The sequence below is a fragment of the Cannabis sativa genome, chromosome 4, assembly GCF_029168945.1.
Source record: "Cannabis sativa cultivar Pink pepper isolate KNU-18-1 chromosome 4, ASM2916894v1, whole genome shotgun sequence".
Lineage (NCBI taxonomy): Eukaryota > Viridiplantae > Streptophyta > Magnoliopsida > Rosales > Cannabaceae > Cannabis > Cannabis sativa.
Genome location: NC_083604.1, coordinates 58,071,520 through 58,096,997, shown reverse-complemented (window position 1 = coordinate 58,096,997; position 25,478 = coordinate 58,071,520). Strand labels below are relative to the sequence as shown.

Below are 25,478 nucleotides of genomic sequence, written 5' to 3'. Positions count from 1 at the left end.
TCAAATAAACTAAGCTGAAATCTTTGCAACAGTGGACTAAGCAGACTAATCTCTAACTGAATCATTATAATTCTCTTGTGTACTTATTATTTCCTGCATTTATTCCGTTTGTTTATTAGTTAATAGTTTAAGTACTCGCTACTCTAATTGAGTACTCACACGTTTTAATTAAGTGTTCTTATTTGTATTAAATACTCGCACAAATTTAGTGTTTATCTAAATTTCTCCCATAACATGTTCTATGTTGTATGTTAATAAAGAGAAACCTAAAAATAACAAAACATAAAAATTATAGTTAAATTAGTGAGTAGTTTTTACAAATAAAGGGTTTATTATTCAAAATAGAGTTGCATAATATATATTGTATTTTGACAACGCACAACCATTTGGCATTTACTCTAACAGAAAACACCGAGACCTTATCGAAAAGCTTTTGGAGCCCTACAATGGCGTTAACTGCTTCAGCAGCAGCGCTTTCACCTGTCAATTTCAACGGTATGCTCTCTTTCCCCCTCTCACACATACACACACTTTTACAATTAATTGACCCCATTTTCTCAATTTGGTCATTACAGGCAGCGGGGTTAATCAAAGGACCAACTTGTTTCCCCGTTTTTGGAGCAGAAAAGGGACCAATTTGACGTTCCTCACGAATTCTCGAAACAAAGGAGCTAGTTTAGTCGCTTCTGCTGCCACTGGGGATAATGGAGGTGTCACTGCACGCAAATTCGAGGCTGAACCTGCACCTGGATTGTACTCTTGGCCAGATAATAAGGTTCCAGTTTATATTTATTTACTCTTATCCCCAATTAACAAAATGACTTCACTCATGTAGCCATATACAATATTAAGAATTTAAGGGCTCAGGGTATATGCATTTGGGTAACTGCTAGACGAAATCAATGGAAATTTAAAGTTGTAGTGAGTTCTGTTATGTAATTTCTTGGACATATTTGATGATTTAGTTATTGTTTTCTTGCCATTCATTATCTTGGCGAGTAGAGTAAATTGACATAAAAGTGAATAATAAACTTAATTCTCCAGCTGCAAAGGACCACCAATTGTTGAATTGTATGTTAAGCAAGAAAATTCAATTAGATAACTAAATTATACGGCTAAACGATAGAAACAGTTAATGATTATTTATGAACAAAGTAATTATAATTTCACATAAGATATTGGCATGAGAGACATATTGACATTGGAATACATATCAAGTTTCACCACCAGCATCGATGGATCAGTTTGATTATATATTTCTTCTGTTTTATAGTTTTGAAAATGTCTTTTTTCTTTTTTCTTTCTTTTTCATTATTATGGTCAGAAATTTTGTGTGAGGAGTTATTATGTGATTCTTTTAGCTACTCTGATCTTTAATTTCAGCAACAGTTTTTTCCTTGCAGAGACCAAGGATATGTATACTAGGTGGTGGATTTGGAGGTCTATATACTGCTTTAAGGCTAGAATCACTTGTGTGGCCGGATGGAAAAAAACCTCAAGTAAGTTGATATTCAAATTTGTCTTCTTTTCAGGCATTATGTTTGTCATAGTATATGGCATGGTTATGTGCTTAATGCATCAATTTCACAGCAAGGTAATAGCAAGAAATACTGTTTTGAGAATGATTTTTTATTTTTTTTATTTATTATTTATTATATATATATTTTTTTTTTTTGGAGAAGATAATATTCTCAGTGATTGTTTTTGGTCCTTTTATGTCATTCTTTTTTGAAACAGTGATACTTATTTCCATGTACATCTAGTTAATCAATCTAAACATTTTGTTCTCAGTAATTGTCTTGTCTTGATTGTCGTCTGATCTATAAGAACATGAAGGGAAACTTGTGCAAACCTTTTGGTCTTTTTATGCCATTCTTCTTAAAAAACATGGATACTTATTTCCCGGTACATCTGGCCTATCAGTCTTAACATGTCATTCTCAATAATTGGTTTATGATCCATAAGAACATAAGGGGAAATGTGTGCAAACCTTTTGCTCCTTTTATGCCATTCTTTGAAATGTTCATACTCATTTCCAGGTACTTCTAGTCGATCAGTCTGAACATTTTGTTTTTAAGCCAATGTTGTACGAGCTTCTATCTGGAGGTATGTTTTTTTGAGTTAAATATCATTTCTTCTTCTTCTTCTTCTTCTTCTTCTTCTTCTTCTTCCTTTTGCTGGGTATGTTATTTAGTTAAACATCACTTTTTCTTTGTTGTCTTCCATTTTATTTAATTTTTTATGACATTAAACTAATTTATGTAAGTTTTTCTATTACATGCACCAACTTGATTGTCGCAGAAGTAGATGAATGGGAAATAGCTCCACGTTTCAAAGATCTGCTTGCAAGCACCAGTGTCTTGTTTTTCCAAGACAGGGTCAAATCTTTGCATCCATCTGATCATTTAGGAATTAATGGACCTACAACATCTAGTTGTGGAGGGACTGTGCATCTTGAAAGCGGTCTTCTTATTGAATATGATTGGTATATCTATAACCTTCCTTGAGGCATTTTTTTATAGTTTTTATTAGGCCTAGAATGTGAAATGCTGCTTTAATTTCGGAGAGGCAGAATGGGTAAGCTGAATATTATTGAATAAAATGTAAATGAGTTACAACCAAAAAGTCTTTTTATGGACTGATTAACAGTTCCTACATGAATGGAAATTGTGATTTATGATGTATAATGAGCTGGATTTAGAAATCCTAATCCTACTCTGATAAAATAAAGAAATACAGAATCCTCGTAGTAGTAGGACATCTTGTTAATATCAACTTTGTTATCACGTGATGTCCAATATCAAATCCTGCAGTTAGCTATTAGAAACCTGTGCAAGAGCAAAACCTTTCACTTTGTATTATAATAAGTAGCCTGGTAAAGAGTGGCCCATAGATAGCTCAATTACTCTATTTGATAGAATTTATTAGTGATGCAGTACGTAGTTTTAAACCTGTATTAGAGTCATTAGACAGAGTCAGGTTGGTTTGATATATCATCACTAATGTCATGTACACTGTCGACTCTTTTGTGGATTTTGTGTAAAATATATCGTTAATTCTGATATGATGTTTTACTTTTCATTTCTCGCTCTTGTTGGCTCTGGACAGACAGGCTGGTTCTTTCGTTGGGAGCTGAAACTAAACTAGATGTTGTGCCTGGAGCACTAGAATTTGCATTGCCATTCTCCACCCTTGAGGATGCACGTGTGAGTTTCTTACCAGTTGAAGAACCTGCTTAGCAGTCCATTTGGGTTAACATTTTCAGTGTCTACACCATACCTTGTCTGCCTTTTTCATTTTTTGACATTTTTGTGATGCAGAGGGTTGACCAGAGGTTAAAAACACTGGAAAGAAGAAATTTTGGTAAAAACTCCCTAATAAATGTGGCTGTTGTTGGCTGTGGTTATGCTGGAGTTGAGTTAGCAGCCACGGTATCCGAGAGATTACAAGATAGAGGTATAGTAAAGGCAATCAATGTGGAGACAACAATTTGCCCACAGGCATCCCCAGGTAACAAGGAAGCTGCATTAAAGGTAAGTTGTATTCTATTATAATGCTTGTTGATACCTTTAAAGCATCTATCTTTGTTTTGATAGTATTATGGATGATATTATTTTTCTGGGTATGCTTAAAAGTTGTCATTATTGGAGATGATCAATCTGAACTCAAACGTGTTCCATCAAAAACAAAAAAAAAAAACTGAACTCAAATGTGGTTAATAAATATATCACTATTAAAGTTATTGCTTTTATTGTCTCTTTGGTAATTTATATACTATTGTAATACTTGTTAATAATACCGTTAAAACATCTATCTTTTGTTTCTATTATTATGGATGATATTTTTATTTTGGGTATATTTATAAGCTATCATTATTTGAGATACTCAATCTGAAATTCTAAAATGTAGTTAATATGTCACTGTCAAAGTTATTGCTTTTAATGTAGTTCTGCATTGCTTTGTCTATATACATATATTGCTTTTATTGTCTCTTAGGTTCTCTCAACCAGAACGCTCAACTTCTTTTGGGTTGCCTTTATTGTGTCTCTTAGGTTCTCTTAACTAGGAATGTTCAACTTCTATTGGGGTATTTCGTCCGCTCCATAAGCAGAGTGGAAGATGTTGAATCTTCAATTAAGCCAGATGATTGTGAAGTTGTACAGTGTGATTCAGAGAAATACATATTGGAACTTAATCCTGCTGAGAGGGGATTAAAAAGGCAAAGTTTGGAAGCAGATCTAGTACTTTGGACTGTTGGCTCTAAACCTCTTCTTCCTGAGCTGGAACCCTGTGAAAGGCCCCATGAGATTCCTCTAAATGCCAGGGGTCAAGCTGAGACAGATGAAACTCTTCGTGTTAAGGGCCATCCACGCATATTTGCACTTGGTGATTCTTCTTCTTTAAGGGATTCACATGGAAGGATTCTTCCCGCCACTGCTCAGGTATTCTAATATCCGATTTCCTTCGAAGGATTAACAATATCAATAGTTTGAGGGTAACTTTTCAAGATTAGTTTATGAATATAGCACTCTTCTAAACTGCTTTCTCTTTTTTATGATTAATCTCTATAGACTTTCAAAGAAAACTGTTTGTTATCTGATCTTTGGCTCATTGCTACTTCCAGGTTGCTTTCCAACAAGCTGATTTTACTGGTTGGAATCTGTGGGCTGCAATCAACAACCGTCCTCTTTTGCCGTTTAGGTACTTGCCCCTTGCTCCTTGGCCCTGGTATTGTCATTAAAATATTCCATGTTCTTTTAATTCATAAAGTGCACATATCTAAGATGAACCTCAAAATCAAATTGCGTGGAAATTGTGATATGTTGCATATGTTGTTAAACTAGATTTTGAAGCATTCAATACTGTTGGGTTTTTGCTAAGGCTTTGACTTAGAGAAGCAAAGTGAAAGGGTTTATTCTAGTTATGGACCTATTAGGAAATAATGTTTGGGAAAAAAATTGCTTTGTGTTATTGATGATCCTAACCAATCCCCCTCATACTTGGGGTTGATAAGGATCTAAGTTTGAGTTTGCTTCTTAGCTCAAAGAACCTTGTACTAGAAATAGCTTTAGTTAGTAGGTTAGCTACTTGATCTAGAGAAGGTACACGTTTTATAGTGAGAATGCCATTTAGAACTTTTTCTCAGACAAAATAGAGATTTAGCTCAATGTGGTTGGTCATAGCATGCTCAACAGGATTGACAGAGAGCACAACAATGCTTAGATTGCCGTAGCAAACAAGTAAATTGCTATGAAGCTTGATTTGTAGCTCATCAAGAAGGGATTTAAGCCATGTAATCTCAGCTACAACATGGGCTAGACTTTGATACGCTGCTTTGGTTCTTGATTAAGAAACCATATTTTGTTTCTTTGATTGCGGGGAGATGAGGTTGTTGCCAAGAAATATGCAGTTTCCTGATTTTGATCGCCGGCCATCCGGATCCGATCCAAATTAGCATCACAGAAGACTTCAATGGTATTCTGGCTAGATTGAAGGTGGAGTCCCATGTCTAATTTGCCTTGCCTTGGAGATGCCTAAGTATTCTCTTTACCACTTGCCAGTGTGCTCCAGATGGATTTTGCATAATTGACAAACCCAATTGGCACTAGGAAATTTCGGGTCTTGTTTTGGTAGCATATTGTAATGCTCCTTCTGTACATTTGAGTGTCTCGAACTGGATGACCATCATATGCTGTTATCTTTTTTGTCCTGAGGTCATAGGAGTTGTTTGTGAGTTGTATTTCTAAGAAGTAGTTGAGATCTCCCAAGTTTTTTAGAGCAGACTGTTTGTTTGTAATTATTTTGATTGAAGGAATTAGAATTGTTTCTTGCTTTAATTTTGTTACTCCCGCCATTGTTGTTGAAGTAGGCGGGATTGTTGTTCTACCTAGGCATGTTAAAAGTAAAGGAAGAGTTTTGGGTAACAAGATTTGCAGCTGCTTTTGACGATATCATGGTCAGTGAAGGGTTTTCAACTCTTGATTTTTGAGAAAGAAGCAAAGATTCAAGTTGTTCTACCGAGTAAACTCATCTCAGCTTCAGATGAAATCATTGGTGCCATCCATCAAGAAAATGCATCATATTTTGACCAAGAACTGCTGCAGTATTTTGCTGTTTCTAGAGAAGATGATTGTCATTGTTGAATTTGACTGAAGGAGAACGATTGAACAGAACCATACTAGTATTGTTGAAGTTAGAAGAGTAGTGACAGTAGCCATGGTGCTTGGAAAACTTTGTTGGGGCTTGTTGCCAAAGCTGAAGGAGTAGCTTGAGTTTCTTGATAGTTGGTTTCTGATACCATATTAGCAGAGAATATTTGACGGAAACAATTGCAGTTGCTTTGTATTATTGTTGATAATAGACAGATGAGTCGATTGATACATGTACAATCACAAGTAACCCGTGGTAACTAACAGTTTAAACAACCTTAACTAATCTTCCTACTAATCTAGTTTATCTTTAATAGGACCAAATTTCCCTTCGCTTCTCCAAAATTTATAGATTTTTCTCCAAGGAGTCCATCTCAGTAAAGTTGGTATATAACGCTTTAAGTGTTGATGCTACTGTATAATCTCAATATAGATGTCAATTGTGAACGTATCTTTGTGGCTGCCAGGTTTCAGAATTTGGGTGAAATGATGACTCTAGGGAGAAACGACGCTGCACTTTCTCCAAGTTTCATTGAGGGGCTAACTCTAGAGGGCCCTATTGGACATACCGGTAAAGTTCTGTAAAATGCACCCTTTTGGTTATGTTTTTCCTCATTTATATTTGGTAAAACCTACCATTATAAAAATAGACTAGCATCTATTTAGTTATGAAAAGATTTAGTCCCAACATGGATCAGTTATGAATAGGAATACTGTAATACATTTTTAAGTATCATACTAAGAAAATGCACAGACAATTTACTAATGTAGTAATAATTATATATATATATAGAGTCAGATTTATTGTTTATGAGATAAAAATATAATTAAAACATATTGATTTTTTCAATAACTCTAAAATTTAAACCAGGATGTCAAAAATCTTTATATACATATTTTTTAAACAATAATTATTAGGGATTTTGAGTGTTTTGATTTTATTTTTTTTTAACCAATACTTCATTTCAGTTATAACTTCTCCATTAATGTATACATGTAATGTATTTACGATTTGTTGTTCCTTTCCACAGCAAGGAAAATTGCATACTTGATTAGATTGCCGACCGATGAGCATAGGCTTAAAGTTGGGATGAGCTGGCTCACAAAGTCTGCTATAGAATCCATTACATCTGTGCAAAGCACTCTATCTAAGGTACTCTCGAGCTCGTGATTCAATTCATTTTGGAATGTAAAGAAACATATATATATATATAAGTGTATTTTGTGGTTGTAAAGTTGTGACACTGATAGTTTTGCGTCTGTCTACTCATGTATCAGTTGAATTTAGTGCCTCTTAAACCTAAGGTTTTTTTTTTCATAAATAGATATTTGTTATGGCCGTTTTACAGATATGAGTAATAACTTTTGGTATCCTTTTCTGCTCTATCACAATTGATCCATTCTCTATCAAATACAAATATATTTATTGATGAATACATTTATGTATGCAATTACTATTTAGTACTGCTACTGGTTGACCACTATTACTGTAGTACAATTATCCGTAATATGATATATAACACTCCCTCTTAGAATTGTTGTGATGAAAACTAACATGCAAGTATTGTTTTGCAAGTATAAACTCACTTGTGTAAGATTGTTCCACAAGAATTGTAATTAAATACCAAGTAGTTGAATTTATATTTTTATTTGGCAAACAAAAATTTGTTGTGAAACTAATTTAAGCAAGAATAAAATAACTAGCAAATAGCAAGATTTAATTAAGAGATGAAAATAGGGAAAATAATTTCAATTACTTCAATTATCTATTTCAATAATGCAAAATAATTCTACTTTAAAAAAAAAATTATGTTCAGACATGTACGTTTTAAATTGTAAGGTAAAATTCTGCATTTATGAGCTATTTCGTACACAATTCGCATTAAGCAATAATGTCAAGTCATACAAATATTTTCATTTTGTATCAAAACTTGTGTTTATTTTGTTGACTAAGAATTTAGTCAACTTACGGCGGAACTTTATTTATTGTTGATAATCACCATGTGTAAATAATAATAACAAATAATAAAAGCGACATGGGAATTTATGGTTTGACCCATTTGATTAGCGGGTAATGATCTACTTTCTTTTTAATTGTATTGATTCTTGAGATAATACCACGCAGATTAGAGGTTTGAACCTTATAATATCTACCTGTGACTCTATTCAATATTAAAATAGTGAGAAATTGTGTGTTAAGGATTGAGAATAAGTGAGACTTTGTGAAGAATTTAGACTAAGTGTCTAGTGAGTGAATAAGGGGGCATAAGAGAGGGGAGCTATGGGCGTGAGAGACTTAAAGTCCATGTCCTTTTCTATCTTGTCTAATGCCCTTTATATAGTACAGGGCTCACAAAGATCATCATTCAAACAAGTAAATATTCCTTTAAAATAGGAAAAATAACCTTTTTCTACCTTATATTTAAATTACGAAAAAAAACAGAAAGTAATATCCCTAAAGAATAGGTTGATACTAGTTTGTGGAAGAATCCCTATCTTCATGGGTAGTTAAGGTTGTTTCGTAATTAAAATTTAGCTTACGGACCACATCATTAATCCAGCCTCTCTTTGAGGCTATCTACACATGCTGGTCGCCCAACTCTATTTTTAGGGCCTAGCCGTCACATAGGACTTTATTGGCCGGCCAGGGTGTGGTTCGGCTAGGGTTCTCTGGCTGGCCATTTTCTCCTTGCTTGATCGCCTTAGAACCCTTGACAATTGACATTTCGTGCAAGGTGACTTTGTTCGGTTGTTGACAGCCCGTATGCCACATGGTTTTAGTTTTGTCTATGTGGACATGCCACGTCAGGTGGGCAAAAATTGAGATAACATATTCAATTAGAACATTTTCAAGATTTATTTTTCAAATTTTATATTAAAATCATAAATATAAAAGATGGCAATCTAAAACATGTAATAAGTACAAATAAGAATAAATCACACATCAATAGAAGACACTAGAATAGCATAAATCTACAGATATTCTTAAACAATCTCCATTAGCAACTTCATAGCTGAATCAAAAACAAACAAACTAGTTTGGGATTGTCACGATTTCTCCAACGGTTGCTCTAATCTTATTTTTCTAGGTTTTGAGAAGTCTGAATGCCTCCAATTTGTGATTCTCCCTAACTACTACAAAGACCAAGTGATTCCCCTTCTAAAATGACAAAAATACCCGTAAAATTTTGATGCATAGAGACAATTGTGTTCTGGCGCCAGTGTATTTGGGAATTTTTTGAAGTTCCTGTAAAGGGTCTCCCCGCATGTCGCGATCCAAATTGGATTTCAAAAATGCTCATCTCCTTTGTGAATGAGCTTGTCGCGGCCATAAAAATGTCAGTGTCATGGCTCAGTGGGTTGTGTTGCAGATCTAATTTAATTTTTGCTATACTTTGTCTTAATTTACTTGGTTTAGCACATTCTCACCACATTCTTCTCCATTTGTTAAAATAAAGTGTATAAACCTGAAATTAATAAAAACTCGCATAATTCTGTATCAAAACATGGAAATGTAAAGAAGAGATCAAAACACATAAAAAGATAGGCTAAATTTAGCCTAACAAGTATACTCAATTTGTTTATTATCAATACTCATTAAAAAAATCTTACTAGGTAAAACCTAATGGGAAAAAAACCTTAGTAAAGAAAAAAGAGTACAATTGAATAAATTCTCCCACAATGACATTACCAGTAACTTCTCACAAATTTTCCAGATGACACATTATATAAAATCCTCATTGGCATATTTGATAATCTTGCCAAAATTATGATTGTAAATTCAAAATATATTATGTATGGTATTTTTGAAAATTAGTTGTTACTTGTTTTAGTGTTAAATGTTTTTAAAATTAGAATATTCTATTTATGTAAATAAATAAATTAACTTTTCTATAATACTTTGATATTTATATTTATGGAAAAATTCTATTTAGTTTGAATTGGTTGACTTAAAATTTTGTTAAGAAACCGTGTACAATGTATATATTGTTTCTTTATTTATTTAAGGAAGTTGGAATTAAATTTGAGAAATTTGATTTTCTATACTTAAAAAACTAAAATATTTTATTCTTAAACCAATACATTTTAAACTAATAAAAATATGATACTTTTCTCAAAACCCCAAAAATACCCTCAAACTCTCACAGCATCTCTCTTTCTCTCTCTATCTCGGCATCCCACACCCCAGGTCCGATGGTCGGACAATGGGTTCTGATGGAGTCCGACCACTCGGACCCCATGGTCCGACCATCGGACCGGGGTTTTTTTTTTTTCTTCATTCGATTTGAGAGAGACGAAGAGAGAGGGGTCTGATGGTCGGACCATGGGGTCCGATTGGTCGGACCCCATCGGACCCCATGGTTCGACCATCTACCCGGAGCTTTTTTTCTTTTTTTTTTTTTTTTGTTTTCGAACTGATGGACCGGCGGTGAAGAGGGGGCCTGGGATTCGTGGGCTTCGACCGTCGGTGATGAGGGGGCCTGGGATTCGTGGGACCGACGGTGACCTGGGCTTCGACCGTCGTTCGGGTTGGGGTTGGGATTCGTGGGTGAGGGTGGTTCGGGTTGGGGTTTTCGTGGATGAGGGTGGTTCGGGTTGGGGTTGATCGTGGGTGAGGTTAGTCGACATCGTGGGTGAGGGTGGTTCGGGTTGGGGTTGATCGTGGGTGAGGGTGGTTCGGGTTGGGGTTGATGGTGGGTGAGAGTCGGCTGAGCATTTACAAATGGGAGGGGTAGTTTTGGAAAATTGGTAAAATGGTCATACATTACAAATTTTAATAAGTATGCATTTAAGAAAAAAATTATAAAGTTATGTAGGTATGGAAATTCAAATTTCCCTTAAATTTTATCTAGGTTCAATGAATTTGTTTGAATTGATTGGCCTGTTTGAATATATTCTAAATTTCTTTTTGGGAAGATTTTTCATTTATTGGTTGATTGGTTTCTGATTTGTTTTCACGCGATCTAAAGGGATTCTAAAGTGTATATAGACATCTTTAGGTCATTGATTTTGATTATCTTTTAGTGTATTATTTTCCAAATATTTTTCAAGTTTTAGAGAGTTTTGATTGTGTGAAGAACTTGAGTCTAGCAAGTTCTTAGTGTTTTCTTACAGTGTACTTTTGTATTGTTTTCTTTATAATAATTGTGCAGGTCGAATACACTTAGACATCATTCATCAAGCTTCGGGAGAAGTCTTACTCGTAAGTTGCTTTACAGGAGGAAGATTGCAAGTGTTATGATTTGAAGGGAATTCATGATCTTAACACTTCAAAAATTTGATTAGGAGTTTAGATTACAACAAATTCAAGAGGGAGTTTTTATTTGAATAAGTCAATTTGATTTTGTAATCGTTTAGAGATTCTTCTAATAATTTTCATGCTCTGGCATCCCCGTGAACTAGTAGCAATTTGTAAAGATTACTAATACCACGTATAATTTTGTGTGTTCTTTACTTTATATTTATTTTTATCTTCTATTAGTATATTGTTTAAACATATCATGTTTTTGTGCAAACAATTTATGTGTCTATGTAAACATTTCTATAACAGAACATAAATTAATTATTTATTCAAATAATTAAGCTGGTAATCATAAAAATAGAATTTCAATTGGTATCAAGATAAACTTTTAGCGAGATATTGTGGCACCCTAATTCTCATTATCTCCTAATTCCTCTACTTCTAATTTTTTTGATTTAATCTTAATTTCTTTATTTATATTTTTCACTTTCCATATATACATTCATTAATGGACCGATTACAATGTCATTATATACATTTTTAAATTTCTATATATTGATTGTTTTTAATGGGCATTTATTATTACAATTTCATTTTCTTCATTTTTTTAAGGTTTCATTCTTTTCCTCAACGGGAAAACAGAGAGAGAGAGAATTTCATTCTTTTCTTAGGTTTCAGAAGAGAGAACAGAAAGAGAGAGAGAGAAGTGAAGTTTGATCTGAGTTGAGAGAAAATTTGAGAAGTTTGATATGAGTTGAGAGATCTAAGAATCGCTTTCTTCTTCTTCGGTTTTGGCTTTGAGGATGATTTGGTATTAAAGTATGATTGGTGAAGGAAGAGGGCATTACTCTTCTCAGAAGACTCACAATATTTGGGCTGATGTTTGAGGTATGCTTTGTTTTTTCTTCTCTCTCTTTTCGTCTTTCTATTATGTATAATTATAGTCATTATTAGAAATTAATCCCCTCCTCTTTCACCCATCATCAGCCTAGAAAATTTTAGGGTTGATTTTGTTTGTTTAAATTATTTTTATTTCAGATATATTATTATTATGTAAGGACAAGAAAAGTTGTTAATTTCTCAAGGAATTTTAAGTTGAATTAGTTAGCTTAGGTAATGTGTGGATGTATTGCGATTTAGAATTTTTTTTGTTTTTTTGATTTTTTGTCATGACCCACTCAATGAATACCCTTTCTTTTCTCTTTTCCTGTTTTTGTTGTGAATATAAAATACAAATCTTAGAGAAAGAAGCATTTTATGAAGGGTGAAATGGTTAGTTTGCTATGCATTTTTAGAAAACTATTAAACTATTAGCATTTCATTAAATTTTGCTTTTATTATTTTATATATATATTCCAATCCTAATTTATACATAAAGATCATTTGTTTAAAAAATGTTATTATTTTCTTTAGATCATTAAAATATGGTACATTGCAACACTCAATATATATATATATATATATGCATACCCTTTCTTTTTCTATTTTTCTGTTTTTGTTGTAAATATAAATACAAATCTTAGAGAAAGAAGCATTTTATAAAAGGTGAAATGGTTAGTTTGCTATGCACTTTTAGAAAACTATTAAACTATTTACATTTCATTAAATTTTGCTTTTATTATTTTATATATATATATATCCTAATCTTAATTTATACATAAAGATCATTTGTTTAAAAAATGTTATTATTTTCTTTGGATCTTTAAAATATGCTACATTACAACACTCAATATATATAGATATATATAATTATAAGCAATTGTAATATTTGACTTTTCTATAAGTTGAAATTTTTTTTCTTTTTATTTTATATATATATATCCTAATCCTAATTTATATATAACGATCATTTGTTTAAAAAATGTATTTTTTTTATTCTGAGAAAATTATTTTCTTTGGATTTTCAAAATATGCTATATTACAACACTCAACATATATATATATAGATAATTGTAGTGGCCAAAAATTGCTCTAAGCCCAATGAAAAGGCCCAACGATCGAAGTACTTACAAAGCCCACTTACAAGTTAGATACAAAGAACCCATAAGCCCAGTGGCTCACATGGGCCACGCCCAATCCATGCCTTTTGGGTCATACCCATATTCAAATATCCAACCCACAATAAAGCTTGATTTTAAAGTGTAATGTTAGGGTTGACGCGTGGAGGAAGAAGAACGTTAAGTTTCCCAACTAACCCACGAAAATAGCGATCTTCCCTAGCATAGCGGAGCGAGAATATCAACCCTCTGAGTGATACGCTAATGGGAAGACGCTCATCTAGGAACAAACCTAAAAGATGACGCTCATCCCTGGAGAAGTGGGGGAAGACCGTTTCTCTAGGGACGAACCACGTTTCAAGAGGTAGCCATTTTCCTAAGATAATAAATAGGCCCACACTGGGACTGGGTGAAAGGGGAAGAAGGATAGACGAATATTCACTCTCTCTCTCTCTATAGTTTTACTACCAAACTTATTATTTCTCTACGATCTGACATACTCTTTCTCATTCCGGTGAGCGAGGTTTGACCGTGGATCACCACATAACCATAAACACAGGAAGTATTTATTTACATTTCTTGTTTTCTTTTCTACTTCGCACTATAAATTTACTGACTTGACCGTCGGAGTGCCTTCGGCCGGCACCACCCCGGTGTCCCAAGGTTTTACGGTCATCCTTTGTCTTTGTTCCGCAGGTTGTCGGTGCCCACAAACGCTCATTCCGATCATTGTAGATTTTAGCGTCTACAATTTGGCGCCCACCGTGGGGCCCTGACAAACTGACTGTGAGCAAGGCGATCTATCATTACCACACTTCAAATGGCAGAAGAAGGAGAGTTTGTTGCCCAAGAACAACCCAATGTCAATGAACAGCTTGCCACGATAATGGCCCAGATGCGCGAGATGGCTGAGCGAACTGGAGTTCTGGAGCGAGAAAATGCAACCTTTAAGGAGGAGAACGCAGCATTTAGGAGTGAAAATGCCACAATAAAATCACAAATGGAGTCACTGAAGGCTACCATGACGACTCCCAGTGTTGCTCAAAGTCGGTTCCGAGTTCCAATTGCACCAATGGCATCACTAGACTCAACTCCTATAAGAACAGAGACCCAAGTCTCTGATCAACAAACACTCGGAGGAACGTCGACTCCAACGTTAGGAAGTCATTCTGTCGTAGGAGGTTCTCAACCTCAACAATCTGAACATGTTGATATGCAAATAGATGGGACAAACTCTGGAGGTCTAACGACCAACAATGTTGCCTCTGACCTGCCTACGGTCAGTCTTCCTACAACTGGCCTGCCTACGGTCAGCCTTCCTGCAACTGGCCTGCCTACGGTCAGCCTTCCTGCAACTGGCCTGCCTACGGTCAGCCTTCCTACAACTGGTCTGCCTACGGTCAGCCTTCCTACAACTGGCCTGCCTATAGTCAGCCCCCCATCGACTAGCAATTTGGGGGTTGGCACTACAACATCTGATCCTCCAAAAACGTCTCCCCTTGAAGGATTCCCACCATCACAGGTAACTGCCACACAGGCTATGCTAAACTCTAACCTGAATCCATCTTCTGTTGATGCAGGTCATACCACCATTCATACTCTAACTCAGGAGGATTTGATTGAACGAGCGATCGCTCGGAGGTTCGAAGGGATGGAAGCAATGATCCAACGTATCCCAGGGGTTCCAACACCAATAAAGAAAAGTTTGCCTAGCAGTTTTGCTGACTCACCTTTTGTTGAGGCCATTGCATTGGTCGAGATGCCAAAGAAGTTTGTGTTCCCATTAATGAGGATGTACGACGGAACAAGCGATCCAAACGATCATATACCCAGTTATAAACAAAGGATGTTCACTGCCGCCATCCCTCGCGAGTTGCGCGAGGCATGCATGTGTAAGGGGTTTGGGTCTAGCTTGGCTGGCCCAGCCCTCCAATGGTACACGAATTTACCCAATAATTCGATCTCTTCTTTTGCTCAGTTAACGGATGTTTTTGTAGAACAATTTGCGAGCAGCAGGAAATTGGAGAAACTCTCAGATGACCTATACCGCATCAAACAAAGGAGAGGCGAATCCTTACGAGACTATGTGGCAAGATTCAATGCTGAAAAAGTTTCCATCACAAAGATGCAACGTGGACACACACAAATGCATTACCGCCTTCCGTAAAGGCCTGCAGGTAGAATCTGACCTTTACAAAGAACTCACAAAATATCCATGCAGGACAATGGAGGACGTGCTTGCCAAAGCTTGGGCACAAATCAAGTGGGAGGAAGACGAATCCAATAGACAATCGACAACATCCTACTCTTACTCTCGCGACAGTAGAGTACCGAAGAGGGTAGAGCGACGACAGTCCTACCATTATTCAGAACCTTATCCAACCAACAGATCACGGTCATACAGAGATAGCGAGAACTCCACCCAATCACACAGACCAAGAGATTACATTGCAAAGACAACACTACCTCGGCGGATGAGGGAATCAGACAAGGGACCGATTCTTGAATACAACCTGAACATTAGCCCTGTCGAAATAGTTGCAGTAATGAAAGGAATGGGAAACCAAGTCAAGTGGCCTGAAAAGATTAAAATACCAGTAGCAATGCGCGACACGACAAAGTGGTGTGAATTTCATAATGACCACGGACATACCACTCCAGAATGCATAGCATTAAGATATGAAGTGGCTGGACTCTTGCGCAAAGGTCAATTGCGAGATTTTTTATCAGACAAGGGGAAGATGACCGTGACGGAAGCAGACAAGAGGCCAACAACACCACCAGAACCACCTCAGCACACCCGGACATGTAATGTCATCTCCGGAGGGTCAGAGGTCAGCGGCGTAACATACTCAGCTGCTAAGAGGCATGCACGTGAAATAATCGGGAAAGAGGGTAGACCAAAGAAACAACCAGCAGTCTATAACGGCCAGATCATCAGCTTCGTGGACGACGAAGCTTCATATTTGCTCAATCCTCACCATGATGCTTTAGTCATTTCTTTATTCATTTCGAATTGTTTTACTAAACGTATACTGATCGATAACGGTAGCTCTGCTAACATCTTATTTTTGAATGCTCTTAGGGAGATGGGGATCGACGAGGCCACCATCATCCACAAATCCACAGTATTGGTTGGGTTCAGTGGAGAGCAGAAACACTCAATCGGCGAGGTCACACTCCACGTTTATGCAGAAGGAGTCAACCTACAGACGAAGTTCATTGTAGTTGACTCTCCATCAGCTTATAATGCAATCTTGGGCCGACCGTGGATCCATTCCATGAAAGCTGTGCCATCCACATACCACCAAGTGATCAGGTTCCCAACCAAGTGGGGAGTGAAAGAAATATGGGGAGCCCAAAAAACTGCTCGAGATTGTTATCAAAACTCGCTAAAAGAGAAATCGGCAACATTATAGCAGCTACAGCAGTCTAGTCCAACCATTGCACCGGATGAACCTAGTATGGAAGACCTAGATGACGTGTGCATTAGCAAGGAGTTCCCAGACCATAAAGTCCAGATTGGAACAAAGCTTACACCTGAGTTTCGAGCCAGGCTGATCGAATTCTTAATCAAACGCCATCACTGCTTTGCATGGTCCCATGAGGACATGACAGGTATTGATTCTAACATTATTGTTCACAAGTTGCAGGTTGACCCTGATTACCCACCAGTCCGACAAAAAAGACGTAAATTTGCACCCGATCGCAACAAGGTGATAAATGAAGAGATACAAAAACTAATCGACGTGGGATCAGTCAGAGAGGTTGATTATCCTGACTGGTTAGCAAACGTAGTAGTTGTGAAGAAGAAGAATGGAAAATGGAGGGTATGTATCGACTTTACTGATCTCAACAAGGCATGTCCGAAGGATTCGTTTCCACTTCCTCACATTGACATGATGGTAGACGCAACAGCTGGACATGAATTGTTGAGTTTCATGGATGCCTTCTCTGGTTATAACCAAATCTTAATGCATCCCAATGATCAAGAAAAAACATCATTCATAACTGAGCGAGGGACTTTTTGCTACAAAGTCATACCGTTCGGACTAAAGAATGCAGGGGCCACGTACCAAAGGCTAGTCAATCGAATGTTTGCCGACATGCTTGGAAAGACGATGGAAGTTTACATTGACGACATGCTTGTCAAATCTTTAGCAGCAGAGAATCACCTCGATCACCTCAAGCAAGCATTCCAGGTATTAGAAAAATACAATATGAAACTTAATCCTACTAAATGCTCTTTTGGTGTCTCTTCAGGAAAATTCTTAGGTTACCTCGTCACAAAAAGAGGGATCGAAGCAAATCCAGACCAGATAAGATCAATCCAACATATACAATCTCCAAATTCAATCAAAGATATTCAACGTCTCAATGGAAGGATAGCAGCGTTCAGCCGTTTCATTTCAAAGTCATCCGACCGCTGCCACTTATTCTTTTCAACTCTTAGAAAGACCAAAGACTTTGTGTGGACGGAGGAATGCGAAGAAGCGCTAAGACAACTCAAGAGCTATCTTAGCTCCCCTCCACTCCTAGCAAAGCCTAAGGATGGAGAAACACTGTACATGTATCTGGCAGTTTCAGAAGCAGCGGTCAGCGCCGCACTAGTTCGAGAAGATGAAGGAAAGCAACAACCGATTTACTACGTTTCGAAGACATTGCTAGATGCTGAAACAAGATACACTCAGCTGGAAAAATTGGCCTTAGCGCTTGTCACAGCAGGACGCAAGCTCAGGCCCTATTTCCAGTGTCATCCTATAGTGGTGCTAACCCAATACCCACTCCGTAGCATTCTACACAAACCGGAACTTTCTGGACGCATGACCAAATGGGCTGTTGAGCTCAGTGAATACGACATAACATATCAACCGAGGACAACCATCAAGTCACAGGTATTGGCAAATTTTATTGCTGACTTTTCTTGTGTTGGACAGGTACAAGCTGAAAAGGAATTATTATGCTTAAACGAGCAAACCAACTCGACATGGATGCTAGCAGTAGATGGATCAAGCAATAGTAAGGGGAGTGGCCTAGGAATCGTCCTTACCTCCCCTCAAGGAGATGTTATCCAGCGGGCGATCAGATGTGACTTCAAACTTACCAACAATGAGGCTGAATACGAGGCGTTGATCGCTGGGCTAGATCTATCCATTGAGTTGAATGCCAAAACCATTGAAGTCATGTCAGATTCTCAACTTATCGTAAACCAACTCAACGGGTCATACCAGGCCAAAGATTCAAAAATGGCATCCTATCTCCAGATTGTTCAAGACAAGATTTCAAGATTCACAAAATTCACCATTAACCAAGTGCCGAGACTAGAGAACAACCACGCCGACGCTCTTGCTAATCTCGGCTCATCCATTCAAATTAAAGATGGAGTCACCATTCCTGTGGTGATAATGCAATGGCCAGCGACATGGAAACCCAACGAAAATGTAAAAAATATGAATGAACAAGACAACTGGATGACGCCAATAATGCAGTACCTAGAGGATGGAACCCTACCACATGACAAGAACGAGTCAAGAAAACTAAGAGCTAAAGTGGCCAGATTCACACTCTACAATGGGAAACTCTATAGACGATCATTCTCAGGGCCATTACTCAGATGTCTATTACCAGCTGAATCCAATTACATTCTCCAAGAGCTACATCAAGGTGAATGCGGAAACCACTCAGGCCATCGGAGTTTATGCAACAAAGCTCTAGCAATAGGCTACTATTGGCCAACCATGCGAGCAGACTCCTATAATTTTGTTCAACAATGCGACAAGTGCCAAAGGTTTGCTCAAATATCTCATTTACCTCCAGAGAAGCTCCACTCTTCACTTACACCATGGCCATTTATGAGATGGGGGATGGACATTGTAGGCAAGATGCCAACTGCTCCAGGGCAGAGGGTATTCATGCTAGCCTTAACTAACTACTTCACCAAATGGGTAGAAGCTGAAGCCTTCGCACAAGTTAGAGATCGAGAGGTAAAAAACTTTATCTGGAAAAATATAATATGCAGGTTCGGAATTCCAAAGGAGATAGTTACGGACAACGGTTCACAGTTCATAAGCCAAGGCTTCCAAAGCTTTTGTGCAGAATGGGGGATACAATTATCATTCTCAACACCACGATACCCTCAAGCAAACGGACAAGCAGAATCAACCAACAAGACAATAGTCAACACACTCAAAAAACGTCTAGAGAAAGCCAAAGGGAGATGGGCAGATGAATTACCAGGGGTACTGTGGTCTTACCGGACAACAAAAAAGACCTCGACTGGAGAGACCCCATTTGCATTGACATATGGAACTGAAGCGGTCATCCCAGCAGAAATCGAAATACCAACCATCAGATATGAACACTCCACGAATGATCTAAATCAACAGACCATGAACACTGAACTTGATTTGTTAGATGAAAAGAGAGAACAAGCACTTATCAGAATAGCAGCATACCAGCAAAAGGTGGCCCAACATTTCAATAAGAACATTAGGGTCCGACAATTCAAGGAAGGAGAATGGGTACTACGACGAGTGTTCCAAATCACGAAGGAAGAAGGAGCAGGCAAGTTAGGACCCAATTGGGAGGGGCCTTACCAAATTACAAAGATAGTTGGCCAAGGAGCATACAAACTCCAAGCAGCAGATGGAAGAAACATAGGAAATAGCTGGAATGCCATACACCTTAAGAAATACCATTTCTAGTCACATGTATGGCAAAACAATGCCCCCCTTGTACACTGTCATTCTACATAGTGGATTTTCGCATGCTCCGCCCGTGGTTTTTTCCCGAAAGGGTTTCCACGTAAATACCTGTGTCAACTGTTTTAAGTGTTTGTTATATTTTGGAGCTCAAAAACGTAAAATAAAAGTAATAACAAGTGAGCCACGCTCAACCCAACAATTCACTTAAAAAGTAAGTAATATGAGCTACGCTCAACCCAACTTTTCACTTATAAAATAGGTGACATGAGCTACGCTCATCCCAAATATTCACTTATAAAATAAGTGACATGAGCTACGCTCATCCCAACTATTCACTTAAAAAGTAAGTAATAGGAGCTACGCTCAACCCAACTTTTCACTTATAAAATAGGTGACATGAGCTACGCTCATTCCAAATATTCACTTATAAAATAAGTGACATGAGCTACGCTCAACCCAACTATTCACTTAAAAAGTAAGTAATATGAGCTACGCTCAACCCAACTTTTCACTTATAAAATAGGTGACATGAGCTACGCTCATCCCAAATATTCACTTATAAAATAAGTGACATGAGCTACGCTCATCCCAACTATTCACTTAAAAAGTAAGTAATAGGAGCTACGCTCAACCCAACTTTTCACTTATAAAATAGGTGACATGAGCTACGCTCATCCCAAATATTCACTTATAAAATAAGTGACATGAGCTACGCTCAACCCAACTATTCACTTAAAAAGTAAGTAATATGAGCTACGCTCAACCCAACTTTTCACTTATAAAATAGGTGACATGAGCTACGCTCATCCCAAATATTCACTTATAAAATAAGTGACATGAGCTACGCTCATCCCAACTATTCACTTAAAAAGTAAGTAATAGAGCTACGCTCAACCCAACTTTTCACTTATAAAATAGGTGACATGAGCTACGCTCATCCCAAATATTCACTTATAAAATAAGTGACATGAGCTACGCTCATCCCAACTATTCACTTAAAAAGTAAGTAATATGAGCTACGCTCAACCCAACTTTTCACTTATAAAATAGGTGACATGAGCTACGCTCATCCCAAATATTCACTTATAAAATAAGTGACATGAGCTACGCTCAACCCAACTATTCACTTACAAAGTAAGTAATAGGAGCTACGCTCAACCCAACTTTTCACTTATAAAATAGGTGACATGAGCTACGCTCATCCCAAATATTCACTTATAAAATAAGTGACATGAGCTACGCTCATCCCAACTATTCACTTAAAAAGTAAGTAATAGGAGCTACGCTCAACCCAACTTTTCACTTATAAAATAGGTGACATGAGCTACGCTCATTCCAAATATTCACTTATAAAATAAGTGACATGAGCTACGCTCAACCCAACTATTCACTTAAAAAGTAAGTAATATGAGCTACGCTCAACCCAACTTTTCACTTATAAAATAGGTGACATGAGCTACGCTCATCCCAAATATTCACTTATAAAATAAGTGACATGAGCTACGCTCATCCCAACTATTCACTTAAAAAGTAAGTAATAGGAGCTACGCTCAACCCAACTTTTCACTTATAAAATAGGTGACATGAGCTACGCTCATCCCAAATATTCACTTATAAAATAAGTGACATGAGCCACGCTCAACCCAACAATTCACTTAAAAAGTAAGTAATATGAGCTACGCTCAACCCAACTTTTCACTTATAAAATAGGTGACATGAGCTACGCTCATCCCAAATATTCACTTATAAAATAAGTGACATGAGCTACGCTCATCCCAACTATTCACTTAAAAAGTAAGTAATAGGAGCTACGCTCAACCCAACTTTTCACTTATAAAATAGGTGACATGAGCTACGCTCATTCCAAATATTCACTTATAAAATAAGTGACATGAGCTACGCTCAACCCAACTATTCACTTAAAAAGTAAGTAATATGAGCTACGCTCAACCCAACTTTTCACTTATAAAATAGGTGACATGAGCTACGCTCATCCCAAATATTCACTTATAAAATAAGTGACATGAGCTACGCTCATCCCAACTATTCACTTAAAAAGTAAGTAATAGGAGCTACGCTCAACCCAACTTTTCACTTATAAAATAGGTGACATGAGCTACGCTCATCCCAAATATTCACTTATAAAATAAGTGACATGAGCTACGCTCAACCCAACTATTCACTTAAAAAGTAAGTAATATGAGCTACGCTCAACCCAACTTTTCACTTATAAAATAGGTGACATGAGCTACGCTCATCCCAAATATTCACTTATAAAATAAGTGACATGAGCTACGCTCATCCCAACTATTCACTTAAAAAGTAAGTAATAGGAGCTACGCTCAACCCAACTTTTCACTTATAAAATAGGTGACATGAGCTACGCTCATCCCAAATATTCACTTATAAAATAAGTGACATGAGCTACGCTCATCCCAACTATTCACTTAAAAAGTAAGTAATATGAGCTACGCTCAACCCAACTTTTCACTTATAAAATAGGTGACATGAGCTACGCTCATCCCAAATATTCACTTATAAAATAAGTGACATGAGCTACGCTCAACCCAACTATTCACTTACAAAGTAAGTAATAGGAGCTACGCTCAACCCAACTTTTCACTTATAAAATAGGTGACATGAGCTACGCTCATCCCAAATATTCACTTATAAAATAAGTGACATGAGCTACGCTCATCCCAACTATTCACTTAAAAAGTAAGTAATAGGAGCTACGCTCAACCCAACTTTTCACTTATAAAATAGGTGACATGAGCTACGCTCATTCCAAATATTCACTTATAAAATAAGTGACATGAGCTACGCTCAACCCAACTATTCACTTAAAAAGTAAGTAATATGAGCTACGCTCAACCCAACTTTTCACTTATAAAATAGGTGACATGAGCTACGCTCATCCCAAATATTCACTTATAAAATAAGTGACATGAGCTACGCTCATCCCAACTATTCACTTAAAAAGTAAGTAATAGGAGCTACGCTCAACCCAACTTTTCACTTATAAAATAGGTGACATGAGCTACGCTCATCCCAAATATTCACTTATAAAATAAGTGACATGAGCTACGCTCAACCCAACTATTCACTTAAAAAGTAAGTAATATGAGCTACGCTCAACCCAACTTTTCACTTATAAAATAGGTGACATGAGCTACGCTCATCCCAAATATTCACTTATAAAATAAGTGACATGAGCTACGCTCATCCCAACTATTCACTTAAAAAGTAAGTAATAGGAGCTACGCTCAACCCAACTTTTCACTTATAAAATAGGTGACATGAGCTACGCTCATCCCAAATATTCACTTATAAAATAAGTGACATGAGCTACGCTCATCCCAACTATTCACTTAAAAAGTAAGTAATATGAGCTACGCTCAACCCAACTTTTCACTTATAAAATAGGTGACATGAGCTACGCTCATCCCAAATATTCACTTATAAAATAAGTGACATGAGCTACGCTCAACCCAACTATTCACTTACAAAGTAAGTAATAGGAGCTACGCTCAACCCAACTTTTCACTTATAAAATAGGTGACATGAGCTACGCTCATCCCAAATATTCACTTATAAAATAAGTGACATGAGCTACGCTCATCCCAACTATTCACTTAAAAAGTAAGTAATATGAGCTACGCTCAACCCAACTTTTCACTTATAAAATAGGTGACATGAGCTACGCTCATCCCAAATATTCACTTATAAAATAAGTGACATGAGCTACGCTCAACCCAACTATTCACTTACAAAGTAAGTAATAGGAGCTACGCTCAACCCAACTTTTCACTTATAAAATAAGTGACATGAGCTACGCTCAACCCAACTATTCACTTACAAAGTAAGTAATAGGAGCTACGCTCAACCCAACTTTTCACTTATAAAATAAGTAACATGAGCTACGCTCAACCCAACTATTCACTTACAAAGTAAGTAATAGGAGCTACGCTCAACCCACGCTCAACCCACGCTCAACCCAACTATTCACTTATAAAGTAAGTGATAGGAATTACACTCAACCCAAGTATTCACTCACAAATTAAGTGATAAGGGCTGCGACCAACCCACCTATTCATCTATAAACTCAAGCCTTCAGAATTGCGTTCAATCGTAACTAAATATAAAATTTACTCAACAGTGTTACGGTCAGCCAAGTGCGATGTACTCAGTCAAGCTGTTCCAAAGTCTAAGTTTTAGTGACCCTCACTAAGACTTAGACTAGGGGATATAGTACATGGATCAATGCAAAATTTACATCAACCGAATAACATAAAACATCAGCAAAATGAAAAATGAAGAATATTAATACCAAATTAAGATAATAAGTCACACCACCGCAAAAGCAACATTCATACATCAAAGCGTCATAAAATTCAAAAGGGTCATCACTAAGAGGATGCCCGCACATCAAAAGGATCGTTAAGCATACATACTTAATGCCACAATGGCGATGTTCATACTTTAAACAAATTGGACCTAAAGTTTAAATCAATTGTTACTTGTAAACAAAAGGGAGAACTTAAAAGACCCACTATGGAGCAATGGTACCATCTTCAGCAATGGAGAACATCACATCTTCAATGCCACTCCCACCAGAAACAGAAGTATGAGCATCGACACCCATACTAGGGACAGAGGTATGAGCATCAGCGCCCTCATCAAACACAGAGATATGAGCGTCAACATCCATTTCATTCTCTTGCTCAAGAGCCAAATATTCTTCATGAAGTGCAATAGCACCATCGACATCCCATCCACGATGGAGCCCTTTCTTATACTGTATCATCAACTCCCCCCTTGTCTTGATGGCAGTCTTGAGTGAAATATCATCAACCTCCTGGTACAATGCGACATACTTAGCCTCCTCCTCCTTAAGTTTGGCACGCACACGCTCCAACTCAGTATTCAACGAGGAATAATCCTGTTTTAGCTTGTCATATGATGATTGTTGGGTTTTATGCCCTAAATAAACTCATTTCAATATAATCAGATTTACTTATTAATATAGATCAGAAATAACATTTAATGTTGCATGGTTCACATGATTTATTTCATGATTATATGTACATAATGTATAAATTCATCTGAAACCCTTTTCACATACTTGATCCTGTTTATTGTGCCGTCAACACATTGGAAAGTAAACATGACTATGTGAATAAAGTTTCCTAGATTTATTAGACACAGGATTTTACTGATATGATAATCTACAACAGAGTTTACTCGCATTTGGAGAAGTGCTATGTTCTTTCCAGAGCATTGGTTAAAGTAAAGCTCAGGTTGGATGCATGGAGTATGCATCAGAAGGGACCGATATTGAACTTTGACTTAGATTTATTAAACTTACCGTAAAATCTATTCAAGT

The 25,478-nt window shown here is 36.9% G+C and overlaps 2 protein-coding genes across 2 annotated transcripts; both read left to right on the top strand.

The window, feature by feature from the left end:
* The first annotated feature begins 336 nt into the window (after positions 1 to 336).
* LOC115714294 (alternative NAD(P)H-ubiquinone oxidoreductase C1, chloroplastic/mitochondrial) lies at positions 337 to 7,522 on the top strand. Its single transcript, XM_030642940.2, has 11 exons — positions 337 to 495; positions 576 to 775; positions 1,404 to 1,499; positions 2,040 to 2,106; positions 2,302 to 2,485; positions 3,113 to 3,206; positions 3,321 to 3,533; positions 4,053 to 4,442; positions 4,625 to 4,701; positions 6,617 to 6,720; positions 7,181 to 7,522. The coding sequence occupies exons 1-11, from the start codon at positions 447 to 449 to the stop codon at positions 7,318 to 7,320; spliced, it is 1,614 nt and encodes a 537-aa protein (XP_030498800.2). The 5' UTR covers positions 337 to 446; the 3' UTR covers positions 7,321 to 7,522.
* An 8,091-nt stretch (positions 7,523 to 15,613) lies between these two features.
* LOC133037022 (uncharacterized) lies at positions 15,614 to 16,807 on the top strand. Its single transcript, XM_061113819.1, has one exon. The coding sequence runs from the start codon at positions 15,614 to 15,616 to the stop codon at positions 16,805 to 16,807; it is 1,194 nt and encodes a 397-aa protein (XP_060969802.1).
* Positions 16,808 to 25,478: the final 8,671 nt, after the last annotated feature.